Source organism: Lissotriton helveticus, chromosome 2_1 (genome assembly GCF_964261635.1).
Source record: "Lissotriton helveticus chromosome 2_1, aLisHel1.1, whole genome shotgun sequence".
In the NCBI taxonomy this organism is placed as follows: Eukaryota; Metazoa; Chordata; class Amphibia; order Caudata; family Salamandridae; genus Lissotriton; species Lissotriton helveticus.
Genome location: NC_136059.1, coordinates 923,377,449 through 923,397,213, shown reverse-complemented (window position 1 = coordinate 923,397,213; position 19,765 = coordinate 923,377,449). Strand labels below are relative to the sequence as shown.

The 19,765-nt window shown below is 44.4% G+C and overlaps 1 protein-coding gene across 1 annotated transcript in view; it reads right to left on the bottom strand.

Moving 5' to 3' along the window:
• CNTNAP4 (contactin associated protein family member 4) overlaps positions 1 to 19,765 on the bottom strand; it is a 1,902,933-nt gene that overhangs the window by 465,501 nt on the left and 1,417,667 nt on the right. The window contains exon 11 of the mRNA XM_078675664.1: positions 9,338 to 9,444. Within this exon, the coding sequence (XP_078531790.1) occupies positions 9,338 to 9,444 (107 nt within the window). The remainder of the gene's footprint in view (positions 1 to 9,337; positions 9,445 to 19,765) is intronic.

The following is a 19,765-nucleotide window of genomic DNA, read 5'->3' as shown; positions in this document are numbered from 1 at the left end:
CTGCCTCTGATGGAGCTGTTCTGTGCAATGGACTGTTGATGCACTTGGCCCCTCTCACGTGCTGCTCTGATGGAGCTGTTCTGTGCAATGGACTGTTGATGCACTTTGCCCCTCTCATATGTTGCCTCTGATGTACCTGCTCTGTTGGCCACACTGCCCTGTTGCTGTTCTGATACTGCATTCTGCCCTCTCATGTGCTGCCAGTGATGTGACTGTTCTGTGCAATAGACTGTTGATGCACTTGGCCCCTCTCACGTGCTGCCTCTGATGGAGCTGTTCTGTGCAATGGACTGTTGATGCACTTGGCCCCTCTCACGTGCTGCCTCTGATGGAGCTGTTCTGTGCAATGGACTGTTGATGCACTTGGCCCCTCTCACGTGCTGCCTCTGATGGAGCTGTTCTGTGCAATGGACTGTTGATGCACTTGGCCCCTCTCACGTGCTGCCTCTGATGGAGCTGTTCTGTGCAATGGACTGTTGATGCACTTAGCCCCTCTCACGTGCTGCCTCTGATGTACCTGCTCTGTACTCTACAATGCCCTGTTGATGCTCTGATACTGCATTCTGCCCTCTCGTTACCTGCCTATGATGTACCTGCTCTGTACTGCGCATTGCCCTGTTGATGCTCTGATACTGCATTCTGCCCTCTCGTTACCTGCCTATGATGTACCTGCTCTGTACTCTACAATGCCCTGTTGATGCTCTGATACTGCATACTGCCCTCTCGTTACCTGCCTATGATGTACCTGCTCTATCCTCTACAATGCCCTGTTGATGCTCTGATACTGCATACTGCCCTCTCGTTACCTGCCTATGATGTACCTGCTCTGTACTCTACAATGCCCTGTTGATGCTCTGATACTGCATACTGCCCTCTCGTTACCTGCCTATGATGTACCTGCTCTGTACTCTACAATGCCCTGTTGGTGCTCTGATACTGCATTCTGCCCTCTCGTTACCTGCCTATGATGTACCTGCTCTGTACTGCGCATTGCCCTGTTGATGCTCTGATACTGCATACTGCCCTCTCGTTACCTGCCTCTGATGTACCTGCTCTGTACTCTACAATGCCCTGTTGGTGCTCTGATACTGCATTCTGCCCTCTCGTTACCTGCCTATGATGTCGCTGCTCTGGTGCCCACTTTGCCCATGCTCACGCATACACTGTGATTATTCCCCTATTTTGTACAATAAAGGTAGTCTATCAAGTCTCGTGGTCTGTCGTTGTCATTCCTGCTTGCGTACCACAAATGTGTATTCGTATATGCTTCTCATCAGTGGTTTCGGTAACATGACACTCCCCCTCCCTACGTCACGTCCCTTGCTGGTATTCCCCTCCAGACAGCCAATGGTTTGTGCCTTACCTGCGTCGTCGTCCATAGTGGGCCATGACTAGGACGTGGTGGATCGCGAAGAGCATCGGGAAAGCGTGTAGCGCTGGGTCCATGGTGGTGGTCAGCTTGCGGTGGGTATCTCTGCTATGTCACCTATGTTCGCTGTGTGGATTCTGCCGTGTTCAGTCGGGTTGTTTTTCCGCTGCGGTTTTATGTGGAGTTTCCGCCATCTTGATTTGGGGGACGGTCTTAGACGTCAGTACGTACGGCGGGGCCTCCGGGAGTGTTCCGTCCGCCACGTGGTCGTGTGTAGTTCGGCGGCGGTGCGTCCTTTTCCGTCGCGGATGGAAACTTGACACGTTTTCCTATCCTGATATGGCGGACGGAGTATCCGCGGCTGGCGGACACGGAAAGAGCTTTTTCCGCCTACTCCAGGGCCGCGGTGGCTCTTGCGTCGGCCATCCTAATGAGCCCCATTGTGTTTTGCACACTTTAATACCATGTAGGTTTAAGTGGCCCTGTTAGTTCTAATGCACAATGCAAGAGGGGATTTACTGCAAAACTGAAATTAATTGAGAAAATCAAATGAACAATGTGAACCCTGACTACTGAAATTCCCTGCTTTCAATGTAAGGGACCATGCAAGTTGGAGAAAGTACAATCAACGTGGGTTTTGAGTTCCACGTAACCAGGCCATACTACCTTCTGAAATTATACTTCTGCCAAATTAAACTGCACTTCTAACTCACAAATGATACTGTTCGTTCTGTGTATGGTTAGCTCTCCAGTCTAATACAAATTCTATACAGTCTAAGTAACCCCAGGGCTGTCAGCAGTCAAAAGCTTGTGTGCCCGACGGTACTAGATTGAGAGTTCTGCTCAATGGTTCCTAAGCCCCATATTTTATTGAAACCCAATATTTATATACCTCTTCTGTCCAAAAGCTAGCACCTGAAGGAACCGCAAAATCACAATTGCACATTTCTTGTGTAAGAGGTGATGACTGCATAATCTCTAGAGCTTGATTGGTAGCTATGTATTTTCTGCCTCCAGCCTATGAGTTCTGTCATGTTACTAGAGGGATAGCGCTGCAGGTTTAAAAGGAGGCAGGTAACACAAGGGCTGGTCTTCAGTTCTTGCAGCTTCTTTCTCACAAGCAGCATGTTTCTCAGCAACTCACGTTTGATCCATGGTATTTTAGGATCAATCAGTCATGACAGTCGTGCAGTGTAACTGTAGGATATCTTTGATGTCCAAGACCTGTGCTTATTGGATCTGTGCAGGTTAAGAGATATCAAAGCTGTCTGAAGCCTGAGCTTGTCATTTCTTTGTAGACTGATGGTCCAGCATCATTTTAGTGTCTTATGCACTTTCGAGTTTTACACGTTAACAATAATCTGTGTGCATTGTATTATTAATCATTAGTAGGTGGCTACATTTATTTTTAGTAAAGGCCACACATATACTCGAAATGTAACCATTATACTTATTCATACTAACTGGACTTGTTTGAAATCCGTTTTGATTCAAGTTAACTTAACATGTAACCAGGCCTAAGTAACATGAATTTCATTTCATTAAATGGCTTGCCGGTGTCTTGTTTTTTCCTCTGCTCTGCAGGTGTCTCGTCATTGTGTTCCTTAAGTTAAAATAGGCTCATTCTATTAGACTGACGACCTTTAATTGGAAATTACCTTCAAATATGGAGACTGAAACAGTGAGAGGGATCCTCCAGGATGAGGCAGACCATACAGATGATTGCTCCCTTATTGAGAGCTAGTAAATTAAGTAGTCTAACAGCTTCTTGAGAACACTGTCTTGGATTGGTTCATTTGGTGAAAATTGACATAGAAAAACCTTCTAGAATCTTCTTTCATGCTATAACTGTGTCTTCTTTAGAATAGTTTAGCAGACAGTCCTGGCTTCTCTGAGACAAGACTCCTTCTCGACTCTGCTGATTTGCCCTGCCCAGAGTGTTGAACTTATTGCTTGTGCACTCATACTTGTTTCCTTTAACCTTAAACTTCGTTAATCTGATGCTGACACCTTCCTCATAGAATTTCTCCATGCCATTTTTAATACATATTTTAGTTTTTTGTATAGGGTGAACTAGACCCAAAGGCATCAGAGCACTTTACATGAGCACCTGTTACGTTACAGATGGACACATTAATTTTTGTTAGGCACGGTAAGTAATTTACCAGAATTACAGGATGTTGAGTGTCCCTGCTGAGACACAAACATGGATCCCCAGCTTCAAGGTCGACCACCCATTTGGAATAAGGAAGTTCTTTTATGGAATTTGCCCGGGTGGTATTTTGCTTGCTGTATAGGAGTTCATTTAGCATCTTTTTCCTTAGAACATACAAATTAAGATTGCATGATTATTTAAACATGTATGCTCTTACAATATATTCATTTCTGTTTTGCTGACTGATTTAACTGTTAAACTGAACTCAATTGTAATTAAAAACCCTTAAGATGATGGAGCGTGGCTAGCAGCCAAACAAATGCCGCTGCTCAACGGGGCTCCGAGACCCCTTCTGACGTCCTGAGCAATCCTGTCATTAATCCGTATGTTCTGCAGGGACCCGTGTGGTGGAACAAAAACCAGATCACGGTGGGCAAGAAGTGACGGAACCGTCTTGGACTGACAGTGATTTGTGCTGCTGCGTCGCTGTGTGGCAAAACTGTGGCCTGCTTGAAGCCGGGGCCTAATTTGCACGACTTGCCCACATTGCGGGAGAGGGACCGGCCGGCCGGCCTGGATTTGCTTGTCTGGAAGTGGTAAGGAGCATTGACTGCCAAGGAGGTGCCCTCAATACTGCTCCATCGCAACTGGACTCCCCGGGGAGGCCCGCACGCACTCCACCTGCCCACTGCCAGTGAATAGCACAGCCACGATTCACGGCGAGGTCCAACATACGACGCTGAGCCCCAGGGTGGCAGACATCAAGGTGCAATCGGCGCCAGCTGCCAGCAAAAGCGATCCCACAAATTCACAACAGTAGAAGAGCATTAGAGAGGTGAGCAGCCAGCCAGACAGCGATGGTCCAACCTCGGACGGAAGGTACTCAGCATTGCCGCACCATCAGGTGCTACAGCTGAGGCCTACGTGAGGCCGAGAACCTGGGACCTAAATTACACGGGGTGCCCACACTGAGAGGGGTTGACCAGCCGGCTGGGATCTGTTAGTCTGGTGGCGGCCCAGACTACTGATTGAGATGATGGTGCCACAAACTTCAACACAGCCGGTCCCCCGAAGAGGCCCCCCCGACTACTAGTAGTTGGCAGCACGGCCACAGATCGCGGCAAAGTTAAACACAAAACGCTGAGGCCCAGTGCGACGGACATCGGGGCACTCTCGGCACCGGCAGGAGGACAAAGACAATTGTGCAGATCTACTGTGGCGGGGGTGCCAGTGTGGTGGACAACCAGCCGGGGAGGCGACAACCGGACATCCTGACTATCGCTGTGGCACCAGGACTAGAAGACAGTGAGGTGCCCGGATACTGGCCTTCCATGTGCACACAGTAAGAGACAGTGGCATTCCACACACCACATGACTATTGAGCAACACAGAGCCTGGCGTTGTAAGAAAAAAACATTATTAATTGTTTGGGACAGGGAACCTGAAAGGCCGCAAGAGATGCGGACCCTCTTGGCTGGTAGCGGTGAGTGCTGCCACTCAATACCATTTAAACAGTGTGACACAACGCTGGGAGTGGAAATGGGAGGCCGTGGACAGTGTAACCTCCAACAATCCAAACTGCAGAAATTTTCCTCCGCTAAAGATGCACCATCTGTGAGCAAACCGGAGATCACGCTTAAGGATATACTCACCACTCTAAACAGGGTCCATAAAAAAATTTCAGCAGGGTATCCCAGAGGCATTTTTAAGTTCACCACTCTGAGCATACATCACTTTGAAAAAACAAAATCCGCTCCGCTGTAACTCAGGTGTCGAAGTACAGCTGGGTTGCATTTGGCAGCCCAGCTGGAAACCCATTGATGAAGCATGCCACCAGCTAGGTTAGTGGGTGAGGGTTCTTCAAACCTATTGGGTTTCTTGTATTCCAGTGCACGTTACTGAGTCATCGTGACAGGAGGATTTATTAGTGGGTCCGTCCATGTTGTTCTAAAACTCTTGTTAATCAGGGGAAAAAGACGTACCCCAATGTCCTTCCTCGGTCTCACTCAGGGCCTAATTATGAATACGGTGGTTTGTCGTACTGCAGATGCCGTGGGGCGGGTACCGCGGCACCGGTGGCCCGACTGCCCTATTCTATGATGCGCCATTTGACTGCTATGGGACCAACATATCATCGCTGCAATCAACAGGGATGAGAGATTCCTGGTGGTTTTGCGGCGGTCTTGAGGCCGAAATATGCAGCGTCAATTCAAAGCATATTACAAGTTTCCCCTTAGCCACAGTTTTCATTGCAGTGAGCCCGCCGTGAAAACTGTGGTGGTGAGGAAACAAAGGGGGCCCTGCGGGACCCCCTGTTGCTTCAGGGTCATGGAGTACATGCAAGCAGAGGGGAACATGTTGTGGACCCTGTGTTCATGCACCTCAGTTGCAGCATAGCATGGACTCTAGAATCCTTGCTGTACAGGAACTGCCTTTGACGCTCCCATTGCAGTGCCCTTTTTCAAGGGCACTGCTGTGGGACCGCCAAATAAACACAAGCCATACTCATAATCTCGGAGAGGTGCTCACACAGCTTTAGCGGTGTGGGAGCGGGACGGCAACGTGGCGGCCCTGCTACCACACCGCCAAAGTTGTAATCGGGCCCTAAATATTAGTTAACTTAAAATTACTTTCATATGGGGTTTTACTTTGAGGTCCTAACTCCATTATTTTCCATAGGAGTGAGCTGCACTACCAATGGCTGGCCATATATAGTGTTTGACCTATTACTGTTTTTTAATAGGTTGGGAAGGTGTAAGGGCCTAATAACAATTTTGCCGGTGTGGGAGTGGAGCTGCCAGGCCCCCACACTGCTCTCACACCACCAAAACCGTGTGAAGGCAGCCCACCAGATTACGAGTTTTCCTGTGTCTGGAGGGTGATTTTTTGGCAGTCCGACAGCGCTGCCTATGAAAAAGGCATGTCAGTGAGAGCGCCAATGGGATTTCCTGTAGTCCATATCATGCAGGAACTGGGGTGCATACAGATGAGGGCGCAATGTGCTGTTGCATGCACCCCAATGCACGGTGGCCAGAGAGGGCCCTGTAGGTTCACCTTTCTTTTCCCACCACCAGCCATGAAAGGCTTGCAGTGGGGAAAGTTGTAATATGCTTGGCGGTGCTGCAGCAATATTGCTGGGAATATTACCTCCTCAGACCACCATGCCACCACCAAAGTTGTAATTCAGCGGTCAGACCGCCGATGCGGTGGTGTGCGTCATACCATTGACAGCTTGAAAGTACTGGGGATCGTAACTAGCCCTAAGTCTTTACTTTTGAGTAGGTCTGGGCGGTGAACTTCGCTCCGTCCATGGAGTTTGCAGAGTTTTCTGCACTCCGCGGAGTGCAGAAAACTCCGCTTCGTGATGTGCAGCAGATTTTTTTCCCTGCTCGCATACGGGAAGTTCGCAATCGCGTACAGTAAATTCACGATCACGAACAGTAAGTGTGCGAGTGCGAGCTGCCGCTCGGGTAGAAATTCTACACGAGCGTCAGAAATACTTGCACAAACAGCAGTTCGCACTGCACTCCGCCACTCGCGGAACTTTGCAGTGTTTTTTTGTAACTGTGCTGAGTTCGGGTAGCAAAACTACGCGGACTACACCTAGGCCTACTTTGAGTAGCATTACAATTGAATTTTGTGAACAGACATAAGTAGTAAAGATACTCAAAAGTGTAAGAGTAACTTACATGTGTAGATTAAATCACAAGTGTAATTTACTGGAAAAACGATTGCCGTTTTCACAGGAGTTATTACAAGATAATTTGTTTCATGGGTGACGCAACTACAGGAATGTAAGATGTTTATTGTAAGTACACAGCTAAAGATGTACATAATATGGTTATTAACCACCTCCTTTCAAATTATACAAATATAAAAAATGAAGAGAGGAAATGTGATCCTGAGGTAAATTGAAAACAATAAATGTAGTATGAGGCACAATTTAGAAGAAAAAATGCAATAGGATAAAAATGCTTCTCAACAAAATAAATAGATGCAAAAGACTAGATAGGAAGGGAAGAAAACAAGCATATGCTGTAAGTATTTAATTCAGCATTGGTAAGAGACTGACAAGAATCAAATTATCAATAGTTTTAAAAACAACAGCTAATCCAGAGTAGGAAAAATGGAAGAAATTGTTTTCAACTCATATCTCGATACATCTGTAAAATTTTAATTCACAAATGTTGATATGAAAGGCAAATTTGAAGGGATCAGGAAGTGAATGTGTGTACAGGTTGGCTAATACTTAATTAGTTAGAATGGGTCAATATTTGTATAGGAAATTTAAAAGGAAACTAGAGCAATATATGTGGTTGGGAAACATTTAAAAACAAATGTTTATTTGGGGAAAAGAAGAATTACGGGTAAAATAGTATGCAATATACTACATTTTATGGAGTAATTAAACATAATTGACAGCGGGTGAGGAGAACAAGGAAAAATTAAAGGATTAAAAAAAGAAACTGTAGGACTGGCGATGTAATGTTACTGGTTCTAAAATTTGCAGACATTTGGCAGTAGATTAGCACGAGTACTCAAACATGAAAAGAGGGAGGAAAAATATTGCACAAAATGTATATTCATCTGGTAAAATGTGTGAAAAAAAGTGATTTGTATAAATGGGAAAAAACAGGACCAGTTAGAAGAAATATGTAGTGGCATTTTAGTGAGAAAGAATGCATTTAGTAAGATCCACATGAATTAATATGCTAGCAGAAGCAGGAATGATATTTAATGATGAGTGATACCAATCAACTAACAAACATTGCTAACAATTTGTAGCAAAGATGTGTATGTTCATTGCCTCTGAACATGGAGGAGGTGAGGAAGATGTTAAGTGTTTTGAATGTATGGGAGAATTACATTGCAGAATGTTTTGGTGAATTCAAAGAGACTTTAAATGCACTAGAGTATTGAAAGGACATTTAAATGTACAAATTAAGACGGTCTGTGGCACACAAGTACACCCTGTAGGGCCCCCTAAGTTTCCTCACCGCCAAAGGTATCATGGCAGACTCACCTCCATGAAATCTGTGGTGGTGAGGAAATTTCTAATATGATTGCCAGCATATGGCATCCCTCAGACCACTGCATCAACGCCAGGGATCACAGATCCCAGGCAGTTGCGGCAGTCCTATGGCAGTCCGACCACCGTAGTTGTAATTCGGTGGTCAGACCACTCGTGCTGCGGTCCCTGACCGACAACGCACCTCCAATGCCAGTGTGGCAGTCCTGAGGACTGCCAAACTCATAATTCGGACTTTTGGGACTAGCAATCGTTGGCAATAACAAAATTGATTGAAACCAAGGAAGACTTTACTAGGCCATCATACAACAAGTTGTGAGTGCCCCAGTGCCATCAGATCCATGTGGTACATGGTTTCATGAATCACAGAGGACATCTTCACCAAAATCAGCAAACATCTAAAAGGCTTTACTCTCATATCCTTACAGCTAATTGAACTAACCTTAATACTTTCATCAACACATGAAGCCAATGTGTTTATGAATCTAGGTATGTTTAAATGGGAATTTCTGTAGTATGAATCTAGCTCTAAAGCAAACAATTGTCATTTGTAAGAGAGGCATTATGACATTCAATATTACCAGTAGGAGCTACAACATATAAGCATTGAACTTGGGTGAGAGAATGCTAGATGAGAAGGGTCTTCAATTTCTTCCTGAATAGCATGGTCAATTTATTTTTCTTGGCATAATTTGGTTGATTGAACATTAGAACTTATTTCACAATATAGGACAGTAAAATTTGCAATGGAACTAGACTGGAAGACAAGACGTTCTGCACTTACAGTTATGGCAGGTAGCCCCAGTATAACCAGTACTTGTGCAGTTGCAATGAAAGGCACTCCAGGATTGTGAACATATGCCTCCATGTTCACAATAGTTTGGCTGGCATCTATGAAGACAAACGAAACCATAAGAAGTCATGTGATATTCTTTAAGAACAATTTATATTTATCAGCACCAATATTTAGATTTCTTTCTAATTAATTTACCGTACAAAATAATCCAAATGAAAACAGTGGATGTTTTACACATTTAAGAACAACTAAAATTCATTTGTTGGCATAAACCTTTACATTCCCAAATAGTATGTTACTTATTGAGTAGTGTGGAAAGGTTTGGGTTATTTACTGTGTATGATAAATACCTTCAGTTCCTAGTTTTGACCTTGAAAAGGAGGCATAACATACATCTGCTGTCCCAGATTTACAAAAGCTTTGTGTGGTGTGTGTGTTACTCTTTGTCATGCAAGCCTCACACAAAATGTTAAGGTGGGATTTACTATCCAACCCAAATCCAGATTTCCATAACACAAAGATCAGCAATGCGCTGCCTTGAGTTACCTTGAGGAAAGGGCGTTCAATGACTAGTGCATGGGTGTTCTCATGCAATCATCCTTGGGTTTTGACACAAATCCCTATCTGCAAAGAACTGTAGGTAGGGACATGTGTCAAATCCTATGTCTACTAGAGACAGGTGCAAAGAGGATTTTTTTTCATTTTCTCATATTTCCTACTTTGCAAGTGTGCTGCATTGTGCGAAGGAAATAAGGAGAAAAAAATACTTTTTCCTTTTTGGCACCTGGTTGAAGGGTGCACTAGTTTCTGACGTCAAAACCCTGTCTAATTTATTTAGAAAATTGGGTTTAGTGTCAGAAGCCTTGAATGGTTGCATGGGAATGCCCATGCACCACCCACAGCACGCCCCCTTGACATCAAGTATTGCAAAGCACCGCTATGCATTGTTTTGCGTTAATTTCACTTTATTTTCAGCAATTAACAAGTTTATAGTTTGAAAGAAAATCTGGCATAAAGATTTTTAGACAAATTTCATCATTTTTGTGATGCAAACATGGCATAAAATCTTAGTAAACCTGTCCTTTAGAGTTTATAGACCGCTGCTTGAAATTAATTTTGACCTGGATAAGATTTGGGCCAGATTTATTAACACTTTGCATTGGGTTTTACTTCACAAAGTTGACACAAACTGGAGTCAAATGTAGCACATCACCTATGTGGTGCTGTTCTGCTGTCTCCCTTTGACTAAACACAAAGCATCACTTTTCTGCTGCATTACGTCATGTGTTAATAAAGATAAGATAAAGATAAGATAGCATTTGTAGAGTGCACTAAACCCTAAGGTGTCAAGGCACGAAGCAGACACAGTAGGAAAGCGGAATGCAGCAGCAGATTACGAGGAGAATAAATAGGTTTTCAGGAGTTTTCAGAAAACCGAAAGGGAGCTAGCAATGGCAACGTCAGTGGGAGGGACTTCCAGAGCCTGGCAGGGGCTACCAAGAAAGCACGACCGCCTCGGACGCGACATAGTCTGGGCACAACACTTGAATTGTGTGTATGATCTCAAGGTCCTCCCTGGGGTGTATCGATGAAACAGAGATTTTAGTTGGGATGGACTTTTGCAATGCACAGCCATATATACTGTACATAGAGCTTTGAATGAAATACGCTTCTTAATAGGGAGGTAGTGTAACAACCAGATTACTTCTCTGGTAGATTGATGTTTAAGAATATTTAAAATCAATCCTGCTGCTGCATTCTGAACCATCAGGAGTTTGTTCAGAAAAACAGCGGTGATTTTAAGGTAGAGGGAGTTGCAGTAATCCATCCGAGAGGTGATCAAAGCGATGATAAATGGCCAGTGCAGTTTATGTGGGATGAGTGGAAGGGCCTTTCTGAGGGTTTTTAAAATATAAAAGCAAGTGCTGACTGTGCGATTGACCTGGGCATTAAACGACAGACCCTAATCAAAGATAACCCCCAGATTTTTAGCTGTTTTTACCAGAGCAGGAAGAGGTCCGCATTCAGTATGCCACCAGGCCTTGGACCAGATGGACTTCTGTGGCCCAAAGATCAGTACCTCGTTCTTGTCTGTATTAATCTTCAAGGAATTGCCCTTCATCCAGCCGATGATGTTTGACATGCAGGCATTACATCTTTCTGCAACAAGTTGCAGGTTGTTGATGACGGAGACAATGATTTGGGTGTCGTCCGCATAGAAAAGCACCTGATAAGATCTCACTAGTTCGGCCACATAAAGATTAATAAAAAGTGTAGGGCTGAGTAGGAGCCCTGAGGTACCCCACATAGGAAGGTATAAGCATTAGAATGGAAGCCTCCACAACTAACTGTATACCTTCTGTCAGTAAGAAAAGACTGGAGGAGCTGTAGGGCTTTTCCTGTGATCCCCACTTCCTGTAGGCGTTGAGTCATTCGCACTGGAGAGACGGTGTCGAATGCTGCCAATAAATCAAGCAGAAATCCGTACTGTGACCAGCGCGGAATCCATTCTGGGAGCAATCTAAGATTCCCCATGGATCCAAGTACTGCATTAGCTCAGTATGAATGGATTTTTCCAGAATTTTTGCAGGAGCATGGAGGAGGGATAAAGGGTGGAAGTTCTTAAATTCCAATGGATCGGCATTGGGCTTCTTGAGAAGTGGAAGGACAATAACTTCCTTCTAAATGGATGGATAGCAGCAGGACATGAGTATTCCATTGCATACCTTACATAGAAAGTTGGCTACTAAATCTGGTGCCATTTTAAGAATGGTGGGTGTGCAGGGGTCAGAGGGTGCTCCACATTTAAGGCAGAGTAAGAGATCTTTAATAAGTTGACTTGAGATAGAGGAGAAGGAAGACAAAACATTGTTCCTGATGATCTGAGAGTGTTCCCCCCCATATTCAGTTTGGCCCTGACATCCGTGACTTCCTCACTGGCTGGTGCCTTGTCGACGATAGGAGTAAACTTCTGGTAAATCTGCAGAACTTTCTCTTGGAAGTATGTAGCTATCTTATCACAGAAATCCTGAGGGAGGGCCATAGGCAGTTGCTGGGGAGGTTCGGAGATTTCCTTAATTACTTTAAACAGCATACTGGATGAATTATCAGCTGACATATTCTTTCCAGTGAGAAAACGGGATTTAGCCTGAAGATAGCATCCTTATAGATCTGTAGCAAAGAGTGATGCTTGTTTTTCTCCTGGGGGCAAGGATTAATGCGCCACTTTCACTCTTGTCTGTGGCATTTGCACCTTAGAACCATAAGTTAATCCGAGAACCATGGGGCGGAGGGCTTACTCCTTTTAATAATGCAGTTTTTAAGGGGAGCAACAAAGTCTAGAGCCCTGTTGATCAAGTCCCAAAAGCCCTCTGCTATATGAGGGGGAATATTGTGCCTCTTGACAGGGGTCAATGCTACTGCAGCCTCCTAGCTGGTAGCAGTAATCTTGTTCAGTTTCCTGCAGTAATGATATCTAAAGGGGGGATCCCCGCTCTTCTTAAGGAATGGCGGGGAAATTTTAAAGTTGACAAGATAGTGGTCCACTCATCTAAGGGGGTAGATTGTCTCAATTAGCAGGTCATCATGATTACTAAAAATGCCGTTCAGCGTGTGACCAGCTGTATGGGTTGGGGTGTGAACCTGCTCCACAAACCCCATGGAAGTCATAAGATCAACAAGAGTTGCATCGAGGTGATTTTCAAGATAAAAATTGAAATCTCCTAAGATTGTATAGTGGGTAGTGGTGGAGAACGGTTCAAAGGTTTTGCACCATGTCTCCACAAATTTAGCTCGTGGGCTCGACAGGCGGTAGACTAAAATGCTAGAGATACAGAAGTTCTTGGACAGTTTTATCCTAAAGGAGGCCGCTTCCAGTGTAGAGCCTGGAGCAGCTATCACAGCATTAAGTGTGCATCTAAGAGAGTCCCTGGCCACCAAGACTAGGCAACCTCCTCTCCTATCTGGGCAGTCTAGTCTAAATATAGTATAGCCTGGGGACCGCATATACCAGATCTGGGCCTGAGTGGTCTCTGGCCCATGTCTCAGTAATGAATAGACAGTCAAGATTACTAGACTGGAAGGTCAAGGCCACTTCATTTTTATGCCTAATCATAGATCAAACATTCAGCAGTGCACCCCGTAGAAGATAAGCCCTGCTCTCTACCGGTGTCTTGGTCTCCAGCTTGTCTTCCACCTCCTGTATCTTTTTGCGGTGATCAAAGTGGGAGGCCTTACTGCTAATGGGTCTAAGGTTACTCTGGAAGCTGGGCCCATTGTCCCATTTACTAGAGTCATCATTCTCTTTGCACCTCTCATAATGGAGAGTGGGACGCAGCTCTAACAGTTGAAGTTTGGAGTAGATTCTGGCTTGTGGATCTGCGTTTCGGGGAGTAAAAAGAGCAGCATGCTTGGCCCCTGGCCAGGCGCGGATAGGCGCAGATGGGCTTGCCTTTGGCGGGCCTTTGGCGCGCCCGTTGTGAGCTTGTGCAACCAACGGATTAAATGCCTCCCAGATTCAGAAGTTCAAAATTAGCTGGACCGCCCACCTCTACAGGCGTCCGGCTCGAGAGAATAGCAGAAAGTGAAGAGTGACTCTCTCCGCACTGACGGGAAACCCGTGGCGGACCAAAGAGCCCAGAAAGAAGCGAGGAGTGTCTCCCGAGTGAGAATGCTCGGTAAGTAAAGTGCAGGAATAGCGCTAAAGTAGAAAAAAGAGCAGTTCCAGTGTAAACTGGTGCACAAAGCTAAAAACGGGCAAAAAAATTAAAAAAATTAATATCAGTTTACAACTAAAAATGGCTAAGGATGCCTACACGCCTCTTGCCAATAAATGTGCCCTTTGAGTTTCAAATGATTTTTAATTTGCAAACTTGGCTCTGCCATGTATATAAAATACATCATGTAATTCGTTGTGAATGTATAAAGAGTTTGGGAATCGGTGGCCATTGCAAACTTTGCAATCTGGCACTTATAGTTCAAAAATCTTTTCATTAAAAATAAAATCCTGTGGATATGTTGGCACGATATGAGTACACACCAGCCGTAGGAAATACACCCCAGATGATGACAAAATTGCATTTTCCACTACAAATCCAACAACAGTTCACAAGTGAATTACATGTGTTCATTAATCATCTGGTGAAATCGGGGAAGGGAATGAAAATATTATGAACTACGTAACATGTTTTAGGGCACCACAGACTCAAGAATGATACAAGGTTCGCGACCTGTTGTAGAACCAAAAAACACCACCAAGACAAAAAAAATGATTATCAGGAGAAAATTCAACGATCTCCCAACAAATCGTATGTTCATATATGTTATAGCTAAAGTCTAAATAAATTAGTCACTGCATTGCACAACAACATGCCTTGTCTGGTTGATAGTTTGGGTAGGAGCCAACGTATATCACAACAAAACAAAAAAGGTAACTGAAAACAATTTATGTACACTATCCATTGACCTTTGAATTATTTGCTTGCAAGGACAGTATAGTAATGATTCTCAACCCAAATATTGCATTTCAATTTATCAGTAAGTGGAGATGTCCAGCTAAAGGTCAGCCAATGTGCTACCTTGACCGGACAATTACAAAAGGAACAAATGATGGACGGAATGCTGAACAATGCAGACATTCACCCCAGTCACAAAGATCTCGGTTTAATCCATTGTTCTTTTGCTCACCATACCACTCCAGTTTTGACCCAGCCGTATGCAAATCACTATTGTCCGGAAACTAGGATCCTGGGACCGGTTTCGGGGCACCTCCCCTCATCAGCCACGCCCGAACAACCTGTGCCCATTGTTTGTTGGGCACAAAAAATGCATGCACTACACCCGGATGATTGTGTGGGTGTATAAACTTTTAGTTGCTTCAGTGAGGTCCTTGAAGATGTCAATAGTGATGCGAAATGTAATATCACCAACAATTAGCTAAACTCTCATTTACAATGTAATCTGAAGTATCATGTGTGATTTTCCTATAGACTTTCGGGCACATCTGCCCACTGAATCAAGGGATTTCTGAAAGCAGTATGTGGCCATCCTTCAGTGAAAAATGTGGAAGCACCTTAAAAGTGATTCGCTTCAGAGTAAATGCTGCACCAAAATTGAATTCAGAAACAGTTTAATACATATTTTTTCATTTGGCATTTTATAGCTCACACCAAAATGTAATGTTCTCCTAGTGTGCTCCTCTTCTTTACATACTTCTAAGTTTCTTTAGAAATTATGAATATTCTTAAGTGTCATTTTTTAAATGAAATGTCTTTTTTGAAATACTATTAAAAATATGTAAAGAATGCTAAAGGCATTACTAGATATCACCGTGGAGAACCCCCAAAAGTAGTAACTCCACAAGGACACATAATAATTGACATATGAAGCCACACAAACATTTCTGCTGATGTCAGAGGTTTCAAAAGGACAGGTGATTACTAAATCTCTCTTTGGTGTCCCAAACTTGGGAGGAATACCACAGGTTCTCACTAGATGTCCACGTGAAGCTAGTAACTTTTTAACTTCTCACATTAACATTTAATAATAGCTTGTGGTAATAGATGTGTTCGTATTTGATTTTCTTTTATGATATAAGGGTAGAGGTTGAGCACACAGTGCAGATCTCTCAGTAAGTGGCAGGCATCACAGTGAAGTACTATTTGTTTGAATACTTAATAAGCAAGTTGGGGGTGTTCATCCAGTCACTGGCCTCCAATCCATACAAAATTAATGTCAGCAGTGAGGAAAGCTGTCAGCTTCCCACCCTTCCCACCCACAAACTGATGAAGCAGAGCTATATGGATGTCAGTTGCAGTTCTTGCAAGGTTAAGGCAGAAATGGGCGTATGTACCAATGAAGCTTTTAAGGCCCATTTAAGGTCCAGATAGCATACAAGTGGAGTGAGTGAACATCGTGGAATTAGTTACCAAGTCGTTGGCAAGAATAAGGAACTAACCAAGGGGTTGAAAGAACACCAGGGGCCTCATTTATGAAAAGTGACGCATCGCTGCGTGAAAACAGCGATGCGTCACTTTTCACTGCGCTCTCCCTGCAACATGATTGATGCGTCATATTTATAATATGACGCATCATGTCGCAAGGAGTTACAGATACGTCAGTATTTCTGACGTATCTGTAGGCGCAAAAGTGACGCATTGCTGGAGTGTGTCACAAAAGTGACGCATCTCCAGCAATGCTTCCTTTCACATGGGGAAAGCCCCATGTGAAAGGGCTTGCGTCAGTCTTACGCCTGCTGTGAGGCAGGCGCAAGATTTTGACGCAACAGCGTCCTAAAAGTGACGCAGTGAAATCTCATAGATTTCACTGCGTCACTATTACGAGGCTTTTTGCAGGTGAACGCCCCCTCTGCATACATTATACCTGACGCAGGTATAATGTAGCGCAGGGGTTTACAAAGTGACGCATCTGCTTAGATGCGTCACTTTGTAAATAGTGCGCATCAGGAGGCATATTTTACGCTGCGGATGCGTCACAAAAAGTGACGCATCGGAAGCGCAAAACTCACGCAAGGCCTCATAAATGAGGCCCCAGTTGTTTATCTTCCCTCCAGGTCTTGTAAAAAAAACTATGATGCTTGAAACTAGAAGTAGGGGCATTTTCAAAGGGGTTCGCCACTGAATAGCAGAATAGGCCAATAATATGTAGCCCCTCCTCGCCTATCAAGTTGCACAGACATTATTGGTATTTTTGAATTGGAACCCATGTTGTCACCCGTGAGGCTTTGTGGTGCTGAAACAATTTGTGAGGTCTGCAAAAAGAAATAATTTATCAGGACACAAACATGTGCTGTAGGAGTAATAGGCCCACAACACAATCTGCAATAGTGAAATGGATGTTTTCAAACATGCTTAGGGAAGCACCATAGATGCCCCCCAGGCCCCTGAACGGAGGGCCAGTAGGAAAAGGGGCACTGCTAGGGGCCCCCAATGTCACTTTCCGACAGCCTTTCTGTTGGAAAGGCCAACATGGAATGGTTATCGGAAACCGGCATCATAATCCCGACAGCGGTGCCACCATCATTAAGGAATTATGAAGTTTTTCTAACACACTGACAGGCTCCTTCAACCTGCCAGAAGCATCGCGAAGGGTCCCTCGGTCTGATGCTGCCACCCGCTGCATCGTAATGCAGTGGGTGGGCCGCAAGGGCAGATGTCAGTGTGTCCGACACCAATGTGGTGTTGGTGTCTGGCCCACTGAAGTCACAATTAGCCCCTATATAGTTTTAGAATTCAACATATTAATCGCTGCAGGGTGTTCCACAATTTTTGCACTAGGCAAGAAAGGAAGCAAACCTCTCTTTGATCTTTCTTAATTCCAGAGATGCAAAATTGAAGTAAATCAAGTGATCACAAGGTCAGCCCAGTGATGCAATGTTGAAGAAAGGCCAAGAGTTGAGATTCCTCCTGTACATAGATGATTATATATGCCAATGAGACACATGTAGACAATACCTTTTGTTCATTGGGTATTTAATGTCGTTTTTACACACAGGAGATAAATGACCAAACTTCCATAATCCTTTAATTGTCCTTGCTGCATAATTTTACATTTGTTGTAGGAACCAGAGGAGATAAGCAGGAAAACCCATAAATAACCTGTTCATTAGTTCACCCTTCTATGAATGCATTTGTCAGCATTAACAAATTAGGCACATGTGGAACTGCAGGCATGCAATTTGAAAGATTCCGGTTAAAAACAGTGCTCAAAAGCACAAAGCGACAACTAAGGGTATCTGGTATTGCTGGACTGAGACAAAGTCACAATTTTTGGCCAACCACAATAGAGCGTGGGCCGGATACAGGGTCCAAGTTAGACCCACTGAACAAAGTACTTTAAATCCTGGTTGCAAAGTGTTGCGAGTTCCAACATCACAAATGATGCGTGGGGCAGTGGTAGGTGTGAGGTCCTGTATTGAGGATGCGTCACACAGCCGTGGTTCTGAGGAGCTGCAGGGCTGTGAATTGATGTTCTGCATTGACGATGGATAATGCAACATTGGTTACAAGGACCTGTGAGATCCTACATTGTGAATGCATCACACAGCAGCAGTTCCGATTCAGAGCTGAGAGGTGAGGTGTCGTGCTGCGACGGTTCTGCTACGACCACAGCTGGGCTGGCAGAGTACCTTCAGGCCCACTTCCAAGGGTCTACAATTGGGGTGGCACAACTTGGAGGGCAGCACTAAAAGCAGGCAGAGTCCAGGTGCAGGGTTCAAGGTCGTTGGAGCCTTTTCTGTCACTGAGGCTCTGATCAGGAGGCCAGCCAAATAGCTCTTGGTCCTAGATTCAAGATGTAGGTCCAGTCCTTCTCAGTCAGGTAGCAGGGCAGTAGGGCAGCAGAATAGCAGAGAAGCAGAGTAGCAGTCCTTCTTTGTGCAGAGCAGCACAGCAGTCCTTCTCAGTCTTCCACAGGTCCAGAGGTGTACCGAAAAGTTGGGTCTGAGTATCCACTATTTATCCTTAGTGCCAGCATTGAAGTTAGAGATGAAGTTAGAGAAGTTTCTTGGGGTGTCCACCCCCAAAGTTGTTTAGAATATCAGTCCTCCCTGCCCCGACTCCAGCTTGTCTATCAGCACAACTACTAGTGTGATAACCTTTGTGAACCTGCTAAGGCAGAGTCTTTGTGATGTGCAAGTTTCGTAAGTAACAGCTCCACCCCCCCATCAAGTCAGAGATGGCCCATCCTACCAACACCTATTCGACCTTTGTCTCACTGCCTGGAATTAATACACAGAGACCAACTGCTACTACACCGAATCATGTGGCCTATGATACAGGCTGCAGGCACCACAAGGTTGGGCTAAGAAAAAGTCAGCTTTCTAAAAGTGGCATTTTCAGAATTGTGACTTAAAATCCAACATTGCCATTAAGGAGGGTTTTACATTATAATTCTTTTAAGCCCAAACTCGGCATTCCTCCCTGTTCCCGATTGAAAGTTAGCACTTATTAAGTGTAACAAGGTAACCCAATATTATCCTATGGGCGAGGTAAGCCGTAGTGAAAATGAATTAAAAGGTTTTTACTACCAGGACATATAAATATTAGAAGCATATGCCCAACTTTTTAAATATACTACGCTCTGCCCTTTGGGTTGTTTAGTGTCTACCCTAAGGATGACATTTGTATTAAAAAGGAAGGTTTAGGCTTGGCAAAAGGTTTCTTTTGCCAGGTTGAAATAGCAGTTTAAACTGCACACAGGCTGCAGCAGCAGGCCAGAGACATTTTCAAAAGGCCTGCTTGAGTGGGCACATTTGGTGCTGCAGGCCCACTAGTTTTTTGTTAAAGAACAATGGCCCTTAGGTAGAGAGTTCAAGTAACAAATAACATATAGACCTTAATGGGTACTATAAACATTCTGTGTCCAGCTGGACAGAGAATTTTTATTGTGCAATATAAT